Below are 15,952 nucleotides of genomic sequence, written 5' to 3' on the forward strand. Positions count from 1 at the left end.
CCAGCAGGGCCAAGAATCAGGAAAGAAAGGAAGACAGAAGAAACAGAATAAGAGTGTGGGAAAGAGAAGACACTCTGGTGTGCGCAGGGGATAAGGCAGAGGACCATGGAGGCAACCGACCTCCTCGGACCTCCTGGTGGCAGCAGAGCTTCTGTTGTTTTCCCTGCCCTAAGCCCAAATTTGGACACCTGGGCTGTTACTGATGTGCACCTGAACGCTCTGCATTACACAGGACAGGCCTTATTACGAGCTCTCCAATTGCCAACCTAAGAATTTTCCCCTGGGGGGGGGAAAGTCTAACAAATTTTAGCGCAAGCTAATGTTTTATAATTTAGAACTGAACAGCACAAGTTCCAGCTACCAAATTTTGATCTCAGAAAGACATCCACAAAATTTAAACAACTACCTTCCCACAAGAATTTAAAAGCTTAAAAAGAAAAATAAAGAGACAGAGATCAAGAAAATGTAACACCTCTCCCACCTATTATGAAAAATTCAAAAAATGTCCTCACCACAAAGAGGCTCCCCTCAAGCTTAACGGAAGCCCTATATTATATTAAGCCAATAAAATCATTTATAGGCCAAGGGACCATCAAACCACCCTATTTGACACACAGGTGCACGACCACAAATAAAAGTAGGGTGGATAGGAGGGCTTAACTCTCAAGCCTGGACAGAACACATGCTCTACCCAGACAGCTTCCACTGACAAAAAGTAACCAAGGAATTAGCCACAGAAAAGATGACACACCAACCTTCTTACCCTACTCAACCACCAGTACCATTACCTTTTTCTTTAACCAGGTCTTTAAGTGACTGCCATTTCACATCAAAAGGTATGTTTGTAATGAAGGCTCTGTATCGTTTGGTTGGATTGGCATATGGCTCAAAGCGATTGCCCCCTCTTTTTATGTTTTTCTCCTTTCTCTTCTCATTCTGAGTAGGTCGTTCTCCTTCACTGAATTGAAAAGAAAAAGATAAGAGGGTCCATATGTTAGCACAATATAAAAGATAGTATTTCATTTGTCAGGTTACAATTCACACAAAGTTACATACAACACAAGACTAATATTAATTTTGATGAGACATTTAAACTAAAGTGTTCCATAGAGCAGAAATCTGCAGTAGTGCACTCCTTACACCGACCTATCAAGAAACTGGTCCCAGCACAGCTGGCGTGGCTCAGTGGTTGAGCATTGACCTATGAACCAGGAGGTAACAGTTCAATTCCCAGTTGTGGGCTCAATCCCTGGTGTGGGGCATGCGGGAGGCAGCTGATCAGTGGTTCTCTCTCATCATTGATGTTCTCTCTCCCCCTCTCCCTTCCTCTCTGAAATCAATAAAACCTATTTAAAAAGGAAAAAAAAAAAAAAAAAACTGGTCCCAAGAAAAGTGTGCTCTCCTAGCCATTCACACACTCCTATGGGGCATAACAGAAATGGGAGTAAGAGGCCAACAACTCCCTGCCTGAGGTGCTTTAGTTCCAAGACAGAAATAGAAAAGAGAAGGAAAGATTGGGCATGGTTGGGCACTGTCCCATGCACCAAAAGGTTGCTGGTTCCATCCCAGGTCAGAGTACACACCCAGGTTGTGGGCTCAATCCCCTGTAGGAGATAGCCAATCAATGTTCTGCTCTCACATCGATGTTTCTCTCCCTTCTCCCTTCCTCTCCCTCTTAAAAAAAAGATTAAGATCTCATGGAACAGAAATGATGTGGTCCACACAGACCCAATCAATTTTAGCTTCACAAATCAAAGTGCCTTTTGTTGTGTGTGTATGTGTTTTTAATTGTTTAAGTGGGAATGTAAGCCCTAAGTCGGTTTGGCTCAGTGGATAGAGTGTCAGCCCGCAGACCACAGAGTCCTGGGTTCGATTCCAGTGAAGAGCATGCACCTTGGTTGCAGGCTTGATCCTGGGCCCTGGTTGGGACATGTGCAGGAGGCAACCAAACAATGTGTCTCTCTCACACAGATGTTTCTCTGTGTTTCTCCTCCTCCCTTTCCACTCTCTTAAAAAAAACACACACACACACGAAAAAAACACAATGGAAAAAATACCCTCAGGTGAGGATTAACAACAAAAAAGGTGCAGCTGCTATATAAAAGTGTGGCAGTTACTCAAAAAGTTAAAAAGCACATAATCACACTCTGGCCCGTGTGGTTCAGTGGGATAGAGCATCAGCACTCTCACAGAAGGGTCTCAAGTTCTATTCCTGGTCAAGGGCACCTCCCTGGGTTTCCAGTTCACTCCCTGTCACCACTCCAAGTGTGTGTGGGAGGCAACCAGTCCATGTGTCTCTCTCACATGGATGGACCTCCCTCCCTCCCTCCCTCCCCCTTCCTTTCTCTCTCTCTCTTTCTCTTTCTCTCCCCCACCCACTCTCTCTGAAAAGCAATGGAAAAAATATCCCCAGGTGAGGGTTAACAAAACAAAAATCTTTTTAAAATATATATAATCATTACATATCCCAGCAATTCCACTCCCAAAGAACTGAAAGCAAAGACTCAAATACTTATATGCCACTAGCAGTATTATCCATAATAGCCTAAAGGTGGAAACAACCTAAGTGTCCACCAACAGATGAACAGAATGAACAAAATGTAGTATATGAATCCAATAGAATATTATTCAACCATAAAAGGGTATGAAGTACTGAGACATGTTGTAACACAGGTGAACTTTGAAAACATACTAAGTTAAACAAGCCAGAGCTTCTGTTTGGGATGATAAAAGCTCTGGAAGTGGAAAGTAGATTGTGGTATAATGTACAACATTGTACTTGATGCCACGGAATTATACACTTAAAATGGTTAAAATGGCAACTCTTACATATATTGTACCACAAAAAAAAATTTAAGGGAAAGAAAACATTCTCTACACAACCCAACTTTGACGCTAGAAAAACCAGTCTGAGCAACCCTGGTACATTAAAGACAGCACACAAACAATCCCAACTTTTGCAAAGAAGGGTAGATGCTTTTTTTGGGCATGGCCTTTCCTGTAATACTTTTCACCTTGGTGTGTTAGGTGCCTCTATGTTGTAGCATTTCATTTCTAAGCTCCATACATACAAATTCAGCTTAGATTAGGAAATAAAAAAAGCTTCACAAGAAATACAAACTTCCAAAGCACGAAACCAGACATCAGGCAGGACAGGCCATAGCCTAGGGAAAACAGGCCAATGTGTGTGCAGCCAAAGTGAGGCTGTTCCCTGAACTTCCTGTTCAGTTCAGCCCCCTTTGACCATAGGCAGACACCTGTAATACCTGTAAGCACTGATCAGGAACAACTGGGGAGCTGGCTGGTAGCCATAGAAGTTCTTCTCAAGGCAGTGAGTATACTTTCTACTTCATTAACCCTGATCTTTCCACTAGTGAGAATCCTAAGATTCCCAAACCACAAATTCCAGCAGAGGATTTGTGATTCATGGCACAAATGGAAAAAAAACAAAAAGCCAAAAACTATGGCATAGATGATTTACAAAACTACACCTTCACCGAATAAAAGGGCTAATCTTTATTTCAGGATTCTTACTTGTATGTGGGAGGAATGGTGTTCAAACACTGGATGATATATGGAGGACTTTCTTTTAACATAGTTATCTGGAAAAATTAGAAAGTGTTGTGTTTTTTTTTAAACTAGATCCCTCACATCCAAATAAAAGGGTGCCAAGTGGGAACCCAATAAAGGTATCATCCTAAGCAAAACTAAGGAAAGCAGCTTCTACAAGATCTGAACTATACCAACACAAAATAGACTTCCAGCTGGTAGATGTGGGAGGTATGGCCACTCGAGTTCTCGGGATCCCTAGAACTCTTTACTCTGTCCACTCAGGTTCACAACAGACCTTTCTCAAGCTGGCTGCACATCACAAACAGATCTTAGAAGGAACCTGTCTACTTCACATGAAAGTCATGCACCAAAATCTGCCAAACAGCATATCTAACAATTGCTTCCCTTTTTTTAATATATATTTTTATTGATTTCAGAGAGGAAAGGAAAGGGAGAGAAAGAAACATCAATGATGAGAGAGAATCACTGATCGGCTGCCTCCTGCACGTCCCCCCCACTGGGGATCGAGCCCGCAGCCCAGACATGTGCTCCCGACTGGAATAGAACTCAGGACCACAGGCCGAAACTCTATCCCTGAGCCAAATCAGCCAGGGCCAATTGCTTACTCTTGGCAGGTGAGGAGGAAAACCCATATATATAAAAGGCTAATATGCAAAGTGACCCCTGGGGAGTTCAACCAGGAGACTAGGAGTTCGATCTCTCACTGTGATGTGTGCTGACCACCAGGGGGTGTTGTGGAATGAAGGAAGGCCCTGTCGGCCAGGCCTAGGGACCCTACCCATGCATGAATTTTGTGCATCGGGCCTCTAGTTTCCAATATGTGTTTATCGTGACTATTATACAGCACTATTTTTTAAAGTTTCTTCTCATAGTTATTAAATTTCAAACTTAACCCCCCAATAACTTGACTTGTAACTCATACATAAAGTAACCAATTTGCAATCTTTTTTTTAAACATATAGTTTTAAATATATTTTATTGATTTTTTACAGAGAGGAAGAGAGAGGGATAGAGAGAAACATCAATGAGAGAGAAACATCGATCAGCTGCTTCCTGCACACCACCTACTAGGGAGGTGCCTGCAACCAAGATACATGCCCTTGACCAGAGTCGAATCTGGGACCTTTCCGTCTGCAGGCCGACGCTCTATCCACTGAGCCAAACCGGTTAGGGCAAATTTGTAATCTTTCAAAGAAACTTACTATGAAGCCATAGTAAATGGTCTACCTAGGTAGCTAAAAGGCCTTACCAATCAATATTCTCCTTGCTATCTGGCTCTCAATTCCCAATTGCCAATGATTTTGATTTCATCTGATTCTGGCACTCACTCACCCACCTAAGTTTTAAATTAGAACCAATATAACCAAAACTTCCTGAAATTCTATAAACCTATTTCATAATACATCGATAAAGACAAGCCTAAGATATCTGAAAGCACCTTCCATATTAGACATAATTAATCTTAATTAAAATAAGATTATGTCTAATATGCTTTGGAATTGTTTCACTAACTGCATTCTTTGAAAATTGATAATTTATCATGTCACTGCTCCACAACACTAGAATTATCCTATCTAATAAAAGAGTAATATGCAAATTAACCGTCACTCTGCTACACCCACAAGCCACGCCCACCAGCCAATCAGGAGCGAATATGCAAATAAACACAACCAAGATGGCTACGGCCACAGAGAGCAGGAGGGAGGCTTGGGTTTCCCTGGCAATGGAGGAAGCCATGCTTTCCGCCTGCCCTTGCCGGCCTAGGCCTCCACTCAAGGTTACAAAGTTTCAATGATAAAAGATACATAAAACCAAACAGAAATGGCGGCAGCCACGGAACTGGAAAGAGCAGGAGGCTAGGGTTGCCCCTGGCGATGGAGGAAGCCAAGCTTTCCGCACACCCTGGCCGGCCCAGGCCTCTGCTTAAGGCTACAAAGTTTCAATTATAGAAGATACATAAATCCCAACAGAAATGGCTGCCGCCACAGAGCAAGCGGAAGGCTTGGCTCCACTCCAGGCTACAGAGTTTCAATAGTAGAAGATAAATAAACCCCAGATACCAGGGCCTCCGCTTGGGTCGCCAGGGGGTGTGGCCGGCCTGCAAACCACCACAGGCCCCTCGCCCAGGCCGCCCCACGCCCCAAGGGAACCCCCACCCTGATCTGAGACACCCTTCAGGGCAAACCACCTGGCCCCCACCCGTGCACCAGGCCTCTATCCTATCTAATAAAAGAGTAATATGCAGATTGACCATCACTCCAACACACAAGATGGCTGCCCCCATGTGGTCAAAGATCCGGCCCCCATGTGGACACAAGATGGCCACCACAAGATGGCCAGCAAGGGAGGGCAGTTGGGAGGGACCAGGCCTGCAAGGGAGGGGCGGTCAAGCCTGCAGGGGAGGGCAGTTAGGGGTGACCAAGCCGGCAGGGGAGGGAAGTTGGGGCCGACCAGGCCTGCAGGGAAAGGCAGTTGGGAGGGACCCAGGCCTGCAGGAGAGGGCAGTTGGGGGGGACCAGGCCTGCAGGGGAGGGCAGTTAGGGGTGACCAGGCCTGCAGGGGACGGCAGTCGGACATCCCTCGAGGGGTCCCAGATTGGAGAGGGTGCAGGCTGGGCTGAGGGACACCGTCCCATGCACGAATTTCGTGCACCAGGCCTCTAGTACTATACATAAAGATCACAACTGGTCCTAGCAGTGTGGCTCAGTGACTGAGCATCGACCTATGAACCAGGAGGTCTTAGGTTTGATTCTGGTCAGGGCACATGCCCAGGGTTGCAGGCTCGATCCCCAATGGGGTGCTTGCAGGAAGCAGCCAACCAATGATTCTCTCTCATCATTGATATTTCTAGCTCTCTCCCCCTCTCCCTTCGTCTCTGAAATCAATAAAAATATACATATTTAAAAAAAAAAGACCACAACTAAAACAATTTTAAAAGTTCCTACTCCACAAAGAACTGCTACATTCTCTATTTTTTGTTTGTTTATTTTTTGTTAATCCTCACCCAAGGATATTTTTTCATTGAGTTTTAGGGAGAGTAGAAGAGAGAAGGAAAGACAGAGAGAGAAACATCAATGTGAGAGAAACACATCGATTGGTTGCCTCCTGCACAAGCCCTAACCAGGGCTGGGGCCGGGGTGGAGCTCGAAACCAAGATACGTGCCCTTGATAGGAATCAAACCCAGGACCCTTTGGTACACAGGCCAAACCTCCATCCGCTGAGCCAAACTGACGAGGGCTCTGTTTAAAACAGTGAATCCCTAACCTATCATGCCTCCAGGGCATGCTCATGAATAATACCATTACTTGTAGAGTTCTTCAATCACGAGTGTAGTCTGCAATGGCAACCCTAATAACCTAAAACACATCTCCCAAGAGAAAAAGAATCCCCATCCCCCCTATCCCCTTTAAAACTATTCCTTATATAAAATGATTCTTCACAGAGACCCTTTCAAGCCTGAGCTCCTCTAATGCATTTAACCAGTTAAATGCCATGATTTTAATTTTAAAAGGTCCGCTACTTGAGTCTATAGACACTTATGGCGTACAAATGGTTAAGATGTGGAGAGCACAGTTCATAACACTATTCTAGCTCCAGGCCCACTTAACCACCCACATTAACTCAAGCTCTTTTCCTCTCTGGTTGTTTACCAGCATAACCTGTATCCACCTAGCTCAAAGGGATGCTGTGAGAATCAACAAACAGCCTAACAAAAAATAACTTGGTAAACATTAAGCGCCACATTTAAGGGAGCAGTAATACAGGTGACTTAAGAGGTAGGGTCCTACTATTGAGACCTAAACCCCAATGACACCTTGCTAAGCAATTCCTTCATCTGTAAAAGTTTTAAAAAGTGATACTTGGCACACAGTGACTTTGGCAGTGATATATTTTCCTACCAATCATTTTCTTGAGGGCAGGGAAAGGGACTAATTCACTCCTAGCTTTCTACTGTTGCATATACCTACTAGGCTTTCAAACAAGCTCACCAAGGCAATGGCTGAGGAAACACAGGCATTGTGCTTACAGACTACTGAAGGAATAATTCGCGTTCAACTCTGTAATGAGAGAACCCACCTGAGAACCAGAAAACAAGCAACCTAATGTTTGCAGTCTGTTATCGCTTGCATAACCATGAATAAAATCACAGACCAAAGTAAAAGCAAAAAAAATGGCTGCAGGCATTCAAACAACCCAGAGCCCCTATTCTAATCTGGAGCTCAGAATATAATGTACCTCAAAATTCTTTTATCAAGTATAAAAACACTTTTTAAAGTACAGTGCCCAAAACAACAACAAAACCCCACTCAAATCATTATTTTGCCTGGCCGGCATGGCTCAGTGGGTGAGCATCGACCTCTGAACCAGATCACGGTTCGATTCCTGGTCAGGGCATATGCCCGGGTTGCGGGCTCGATCCCCAGTGTGGGGCATGCAGGAGGCAGCCGATCAATAATTCTATCTCATCACTGATGTTTCTCTCTCTCCCTTCTTCTCTGAATTCAATAAAAATATATATTTTCTAAAATCATTATTTAAATAATAAACTTCAGCCCTAGCCAGTTTTTCTCAGTGGTTAGAGCGCAGGCCCCAATACCAAAGGGTCTCGGGTTCAATCCCCAGTCAAGGATATGTACTGTACCTAGGTTGCTGGGATGCATGAGGGAGGCAACCAGGGGTGTATGTGTGAAGGAGGCAACCAATCCATTTGTCTCTTATCACTTTGACATTTGTTTCTCTCTCCCTCTCCCCACCTCCCTCCCCTGCACTCTCTCTAAAAATCAGTGGGAAAAATATCCTCCTGCCGAAACCGGTTTGGCTCAGTGGATAGAGCGTCGGCCTGTGGACTGAAGGGTCCCGGGTTCGATTCCAGTCAAGGGCATGTACCTTGGTTGCGGGCACATCCCCAGTGGGAGGTGTGCAGGAGGCAGCTGATCGATGTTTCTCTCTCATCGATGTTTCTAGCTTTCTATCCCTCTCCTTTCCTCTCTGTAAAATACCAATAAAATATATTTTTAAAAAAAAGAAAGAAAAATATCCTCCTGTGAGGATTAAAAGTAAATAAATAATAAATTTCGAGCGGCTGCATTTAGTGAGAGGTTACCAGGGTAGTGTCATGTAAGTGGAAAGGGTGTTTAAGTCAAGATGGCCTCCCCTAGACTCTTTGGTCAATTACCTTAACCTGAGTTTTCTAAATGGTTAAAAAAAATTTTTTTCTTGCTTGCAAAACAGAGTTAACACAAACATTACCTTCCCGGTAATCTAAACTAAATATACATTTTTTATTTATTTTTTTAACAGGGAGCTTTGTTTTTGTCCACCTCTGTTCTGAAATGGTACATGGGTCAGAGGCCAGCTGAAAAGGATTCAACACAAATTTTTATTTTTAATAGTTCATGTTATGTTTGTCAAATGAATCAGCCACAAAATTATTTGAAAATGAACAGTGAAAAATGGGAAATTCAATAAAGTACCCCGGACGCTATATAATCTATAACTAATTCAACTTCTCCCCTAGTTCAACTTCTCATCTGGCCCGATTCTAGCAGCGCTCCATCCTGTGATTAAGTGCTTCGGAAGGAAAGATTCAGGATATAAATGTACCTTAAAGGCCTCCAAACATGGCCCTCAGAAATCCAACTAGGATACCCTAGCCTAGACAGATGATGAAAAAAGTCTAAAATGAACAAATCCCTTTCCAGAGTTTTCAATAATAAAGTGTTGAGAATATTTCCAAAATGCCTTCCTCTTGATTTCTGAGGACCAGTAACCATCTTATTTTTTTCCTCACCTAAGTTTACCATAGCTAGTATTTAGTAAATGCTAGTTAACATAAAACGCTTTTCACTACATTCATTTTAAACCCCACAGGTTGTAGTTATGCACATTAAAAATTTGGGCAGAAGGAAAATTCATAACAAGGAGTTGGGGAGAATCGGAAGTTATTGGTTAGTGGCTACAGTTTGGGATGTTGAAAAAGTTCTGGACATGGATGGTAATAACGGTTACATAACATTGAATGCACTTAATGACAATGAATCTCACACTTCAAATAGTTAAAATTGTAAAATCTATACTATGTATATATATGTTACAATTTATAAAAACGTGTGTGGAGGAGAAACCAAGATGGTGGCATAGGTAAACACCTAAACTGCTGCCTCCCACAACAATTTCAAAACTACAACCAAAAGACAAAAGGGACATTATCCAGAACCACAGGAAGGCTGGCTGAGTGGAAATTCTACAACTAGAAGGAAAGAGAAAAGCACACTGAGACTCAAGAGGAACTGTGGAAGGCAGAGGTACTGAGACGCACACGCGCAGAGAGGACTGGCAACTGAGTGCGCGGCTGGCTTTCTCAAGCAGGAGGGAGACAAAAGCTCCTGACTGTGCTGAACTCCAGGTCTGGGCGAGACTCTGGGGACCCAAACTCATACGGGGTGAAACTGGACTGTCTCGCAGCGGGCGAAACTCAAGGGCAGCTTTCTCTCAGAGGTGCTTGCAGCGATTACCATGGGACACTGAGACCCAGGGGCCTATTAGGGCAGAGCTGATGGGAAACCAATGCTGTCTGCTCCGCCCTGAGACTCTGCCCCATCCAAGCTGAGCACAGAGGCTTTTGCAAGTCCTGCCCCATAAGGGTGTCTCCAGCACAGAAGTTCTCCCAGTGTAGACACAGCTGATCCTCACAGCCAATTGGCCTGGAGGACAATTCCTCCCAGTGATACCAACAACAATCAAGACTTAACTACAACAAGGCTGTGCACACAGTCCACAAAGGGGTGCACCAAGAGTGTCCACCTCAGGTAACTGGAGAGGCTGAGCCACTGGGCCCTATAGGACACCTAGCACACAAAGCCGCTCTATCAACTCAGGGAAGCAGCCAAAATGCGGAGACAAAGAAACAGATCACAGCCCTAACCGGTTTGGCTCAGTGGATAGAGCGTCAGACTGCGGACTGAGGGGTCCCAGGTTCGATTCCCGTCAAGGGCATGTACCTTGGTTGCGGGCACATCCCCAGTGGGGGGTGTGCAGGAGGCAGCTGATCGATGTTTCTCTCTCATCGATGTTTCTAATTCTCTATCCCTCCCCCTTCCTCTCTGTAAAAAAATCAATAAAATATATTTAAAAAAAAAAAAGAAACATCACAAATGAATGGAGGAAAGCAAACGACTGGATACAGAGTTCAAAACCACGGTTATAAGGTTTTTCAAGAATTTTCTAGAAAAGGCTGATAAATTTAGCGAGACCCTCGAGGATATGAAAAAGGACCAACTAGAAATTAAGCATACACTGACTGAAATAAAAAATATTATACAGAGATCTAACAGCAGACTAGAGGATTGCAAGAATCAAGTCAAAGATCTGAAATACAAAGAAGCAAAAAACACCCAACCAGAAAAGAAAAAAGAATCCAAAAATATGAAGATAGTGTAAGGAGCCTCTGGGACAACTTCAAGAGTACCAACATCCGAATTATGGGGGTGCCAGAAGAAGAGAGAGAGCAAGATACTGTAAACCTATTTGAAGAAATAATGACCAAAAACTTCCCCCACCTGGTGAAAGAAACAGACTTACAAGTCCAGGAAGCACATAGAACCCCAAACAAAAGGAATCCAAAGAGGACCACACCAAGACAAATCATAATTAAAATGCCAAGGGCAAAAGACAAAGAGAGAATATTAAAAGCAGCAAGAGAAAAACAGTTACCTACAAGGGAGCACCCATACGACGGTCAGCGGATTTCTCAACAGAAACTATGCAGGCCAGACGGGAGTGACAAGAAATATTAAGAGTGATGAATAGCAAGAACCTACAACCAAGATTACTCTACCCAGCAAAGCTATCATTCAGAATTGAAGGTCAGATAAAGAGCTTCACAGATAAGAAAAAGCTAAAGGAGTTCATCAACACCAAAGCAGTATTATATGAAATGCTGAAAGGTATTATTTAAGAAGAGGAGAAGAAAAAGGTAAAGATAAAAATTATGAACAAATACATACCTATCAACAAGTGAATCTAAAAATCAAGTGAATAAAAAAATCTGATGAACAGAATAAACTGGTGAATATAATAGAATCAGGGGCATAGAAAGGGAGTGGACTGACAATTCTGGGGTTGGGGAAGGGGTGTGGGGGGTGTGGGAAGAGACTGGATAAAAATCGTACACCTATGGATGAGGACAGTAGTGGGGAGGTAAGGGCAGAGGGTGGGGTGGGAACCGGGTGGAGGGAAGCTATGGGGGAAAAAAGAGGAACAATTGTAATAATCTGAACAATAAAGATTTATTAAATTTAAAAAAAAAAATCGTGTGGGAAGTCAAATGTGTGCCCAGCTTTTTCCTCTCCTCCCCCAAGTGCTGGTCAGAGCCAAAACGCTTTTCTTTCAGGTGACTGTAATCAGAATGAGTGGGTTTCACAGAGGAAGATCAAGCTTGAAGGAAATTTAAAAAAACGAGGATCCGAGACAGAGCCCCAAGCAGGACTCAAAAAAGATGACGGAGTTTGGAAGAGGGTAGCCAGCCAAATGATGGAAAATCTCCCCCTAGAACACGGAAAAGGATGTTTTCTCTTTTTTTCCTGTTTGTGTCTAAGGGTGAACACGAAGCAGCAGGCCCGATTGCTCTATGAATACCTCCTGCACACCTGGGGAGGAGTGAGAGACGCGGCGAGGGATGGAGCCTGAGCATGGGGCGAGGGGCGGTCCCGACCCAGACACTCGGCGCGGAGGGAGGGGGTCGGCGGTGCTCGCGGAGCAAGGAGGGGAAGAGGAGGCGGCCGGAACTGTCCGCGCGGTCCCAGCCTACCTACCCGCCTCCGCTACCGTTTACCGGGGCCAACCGCGTGCCAAGTCCTGCAAGCTACTTCCCCTCCCCCTCGCTTGACCGATCGGGAAACTGAGACCCCCAGGTAAGGGGTGGGGTTTTGGAGGGAAATAAGAAACCCCGCGCCCAAGGTCACCCGACAGGTGAGCGGGCCGCGGCCTCGGGGACTCGTCGGCTCTGGGGCCCGCGCCATCATTCCCGCGCCCAGAGGCCTGACTTGAGGCCTCGGGGACGGACCCGGCCTGGAGGAACCGGAAGAGCGGAGCCCCGAGGTCTAGGACGAAAGAGCAATCTTGGAGGCGCTCCCGGGGCCGCCCGGCTGCACTCCTGACGGCCGTGGCCTCCCCCATCCTCGGCAGACCCGCGGGGAAGGCCTAGAACGAGGCCGCGCCAGAGGAAGGCAGCCAACAGACTTAACGGAGCTGGCGCCGCGAAATGCCTGACCCGGGCCAAGAAACCGTGTAATACTCACCCTTTCGGACCCGGAACCCCGTTGCCGCTTGGCGCGCCGGGCGCGCCGCTCTCCCCCTCCATTTTGGGCTCCGTCGCTGCCACCTCGGCCGCCGCCTCGACCCCTGCCGCCATTTTCTCTGCGTCTGGGCTTTGTGTGAGGAACAGGCTGCACAATGCTGCGCCTGCGCGCTCACGTGACCCGGCGTGACCGGTAACGCCTGGGCGCGTTGCTGCTGGCTGCCACGCCCCTGCTCCCGGCCACGCCCCCGATGCCCCAGGCTGGGACCAGCAGCTGCTATTTATTTCTTCTTTTACTAGAGGCCCGATGCCGAAATTTGTTCAATAGTAGGCCTTCCTTCCGCAGGCTGCCGGCACCGGCTTCCCTCTGGCACCCAGGACCCAGGCTTCCCTCGCAGCCCTGGCTTCGTCCGGAAGGTCGTGGGGAAGGATGTCTGGTCTAATTACCATGTTATGTTTTTATTATTATAGATTACTAGAGGCCTGTTGCACGAAGAGATTCGTGCAATAGGCCTTCCTTCCCTTGGCTTCCAGCACCGGTTTTCCTCTGGCACCTGGGACCCAGGCTTTAGCTCTGCCAGAGTCTGCCTTCTTTGTCTTTGCTGCAGACTCCAGAGTCTGCAGTCTTGTCTTCGCTCTGGCACTCTGCTCCTGTAGATCCCTTAGCGCCCCCCTCCCCCCCGCCCCAGCACCCCCCTTATAGCAGGCGTCCTGTCCTGCCTGGCCACTCTGTGCCTGGAGCAGCTGGGCAGCCGCTGACTTTGGCCTTCTAATTTTAATACTCACTCTGATTGGCTGTGGGCATAGCGGAAGTATGGTCAATTTACATGTTTGTCTGTTATTAGGTAAGATTATAGAAGATTCCTGCAGCAAACTGGAATGAGACACATCTACTGGGTCATCCACCCGCCCTTGGGGTCTATTAGGAAGAGGCATCTCCCCATCCCCACCCTGACCTGAGAGGCAGCGAAAGTTTTGTTTACCAGAATATAAAGGAGTTAGCCAAGGGCAGAACACAGACGGGCCAGGCTGTAGGACTGGTGAGCAAAATACTATGTCTCTAAGCAAGTATCATCCTGCACCAAGATGATCTCAGCACTGTCCGGTTGTCTCCCCACCACACTGGGAGCTCCTGGGTACAGAGCTCATAGCCTGTGTTTTTCAGTGGACCCGTCAACCCATCACTAAACGCATAGCTGAGGACTTACGTGCTCATAGATGTTTGTTGAGTGAATGAACAAGCTAGAAGCCAAACGTGATGGAAGAAATGAGCTGCAGGCCATTTCTGGGGCTCTTCTGCCTGACCCTGAGTCCCTTTGTCCTGTGGGCTTGTCCCTACTCCCATCTGGATTATTAAGGCTTTTACAGGCTGTCGGGGAGAGCACAGGGAAGAGGCCAGGTTCTAGGGGAGCGTTCAGAGGTTCAGGCCTCTTTCCCCAGCAGCTCCCCATCTCTCTGGTGTCTCTGAAACTTTGAAATGCTTCACTGAATCTTGCAGTTCTCATCTAACTACCAAACTCTAGGCTCACAAAGGGAAAGTGGTTGGGGGTGTTTTTTTTTCCCCACCTCTCTCACAGAATGATTGCATTCTATTAGGCTCTGGGAGAATATATCACTTGCCACACCCTCACAGGTGCTTAATTCTGCCTGGTGATTCTGATCCAGGTTCAGAACTCCAGGCCCAGAGAATAAATGCATCTGCTAGCCTAGCCCTGTGGTCAGCAAACTGCGGCTCGCGAGCCACATGTGGCTCTTTGGCCCCTTGAGTGTGGCTCTTCTACAAAATACCACAGCCTGGGCGAGTCTATTTTGAAGAAGTGGCATTAGAAGAACTTTAAGTTTAAAAAATTTGGCTCTCAAAAGAAATTTCAGCCCTAACCGGTTTGGCTCAGTGGATAGAGCATCAGCCTGCGGACTCAAAGGTCCCAGGTTCGATTCTGGTCAAGGGCATGTACCTTGGTTGTGGGCACATCCCCAGTAGGAGGTGTGTAGGAGGTGGCTGATTGATGTTTCTCTCTCATCAATGTTTCTAACTTTCTCTCCCTATCCCTTCCTCTCTGTAAAAAATCAATAAAATATATTTAAAAAATAAAAAAAAAGAAATTTCAATCGTTGTACTGTTGATATTTGGCTCTGTTGACTAATGAGTTTGCCGACCACTGGCCTAGCCTGACAGGAGGCTATGCCTCATCCCTTTCCAGTTCCATTCCTACGTCCCAAACTCACCTCTCTCACAGAATTCCCTTCTCCCATCCATCAAGTCCCTCTCCTACACCCGCTCCTGAAATCTCTACCAAAATCCACTGTGCACACCAACCCTTCTCCCATGACCCTACTGGAATCTATCTCAGTTTACCTTCCTCTCCCTTAGACTTCTCCTACACTAGAGGGAGGCCTGGAACAGAAGAAGGCTCACAAACCTCTGAATTTCCTTGCCAAGCAGGGCTCAGACATGGAGAAGAGACCACAGCAGCCTGTCAGAATCAGGGAGAAAAATCCAAATGCAAAGCATCAGGGACAAGAAGCCACTTCTCTGATCTTTCTCCTGCAGTGGGTGTGACTGAAGATTAGTGAGAAACCAGGCCCAGGCTGAGGAGACAAACTCTGTTCCATACTGAGGGCTCCTACAGGCTGGTGACTTGACCCAACACTGCCCAAATTCCTGGGTTTTGCCATCTTCTGAACTAGTATTTCCTTCACACTTTCCTTTAATTAATACACTTTACTTTCCTTTAAAAGCATATGTTTTAAATTGTGCTTTATGGGGTTTAGGGATCTGGGTAAAAAAGTAAAAAGATTAAGCCAACACAAACAAACAAAGAGCCGAAACCGGTTTGGCTCAGTGGATAGAGCGTCGGCCTGCGGACTCAAGGGTCCCGGGTTCGATTCTGGTCAAGGGCATGTGCCTTGGTTGCAGGCACATCCCCAGTAGGGGGTGTGCAGGAGGCAGCTGATCGATGTTTCTCTCTCATCGATGTTTCTAACTCTCTATCCCTCTCCCTTCCTCTCTATAAAATATCAATAAAATATATTTAAAATAAAAATTAAAAAAAAACAAACAAAGAAACTCAGGCACACTC

General features: G+C 45.9%; 1 protein-coding gene across 8 annotated transcripts in view; it reads right to left on the reverse strand.

The window, feature by feature from the left end:
- HNRNPM (heterogeneous nuclear ribonucleoprotein M) overlaps window positions 1–13,054 on the reverse strand; it is a 48,505-nt gene extending 35,451 nt beyond the window's left edge. For 4 of the 8 annotated variants that reach the window (XM_080671994.1, XM_080671993.1, XM_080671991.1 and 1 more), the window contains exons 1-2: window positions 12,874–13,024; window positions 783–958 (exon numbers count right to left, since the gene is read on the reverse strand). Coding sequence is in view for 2 of the 8 variants with exons in the window: in XM_080671996.1 (XP_080528122.1) it covers window positions 789–958; window positions 12,874–12,986 (283 nt within the window). In the remaining 6 variants the exon portion in view is untranslated. Of the gene's footprint in view, window positions 1–782; window positions 959–12,873 lie in introns of all 8 variants that reach the window. The other 4 variants (XM_080671990.1, XM_080671988.1, XM_080671996.1 and 1 more) reach the window with 4 other exon arrangements.
- Between the last annotated feature and the right edge of the window lie 2,898 nt (window positions 13,055–15,952).

This window comes from Plecotus auritus (assembly GCF_963455305.1).
Source record: "Plecotus auritus genome assembly, chromosome: 6".
In the NCBI taxonomy this organism is placed as follows: Eukaryota; Metazoa; Chordata; class Mammalia; order Chiroptera; family Vespertilionidae; genus Plecotus; species Plecotus auritus.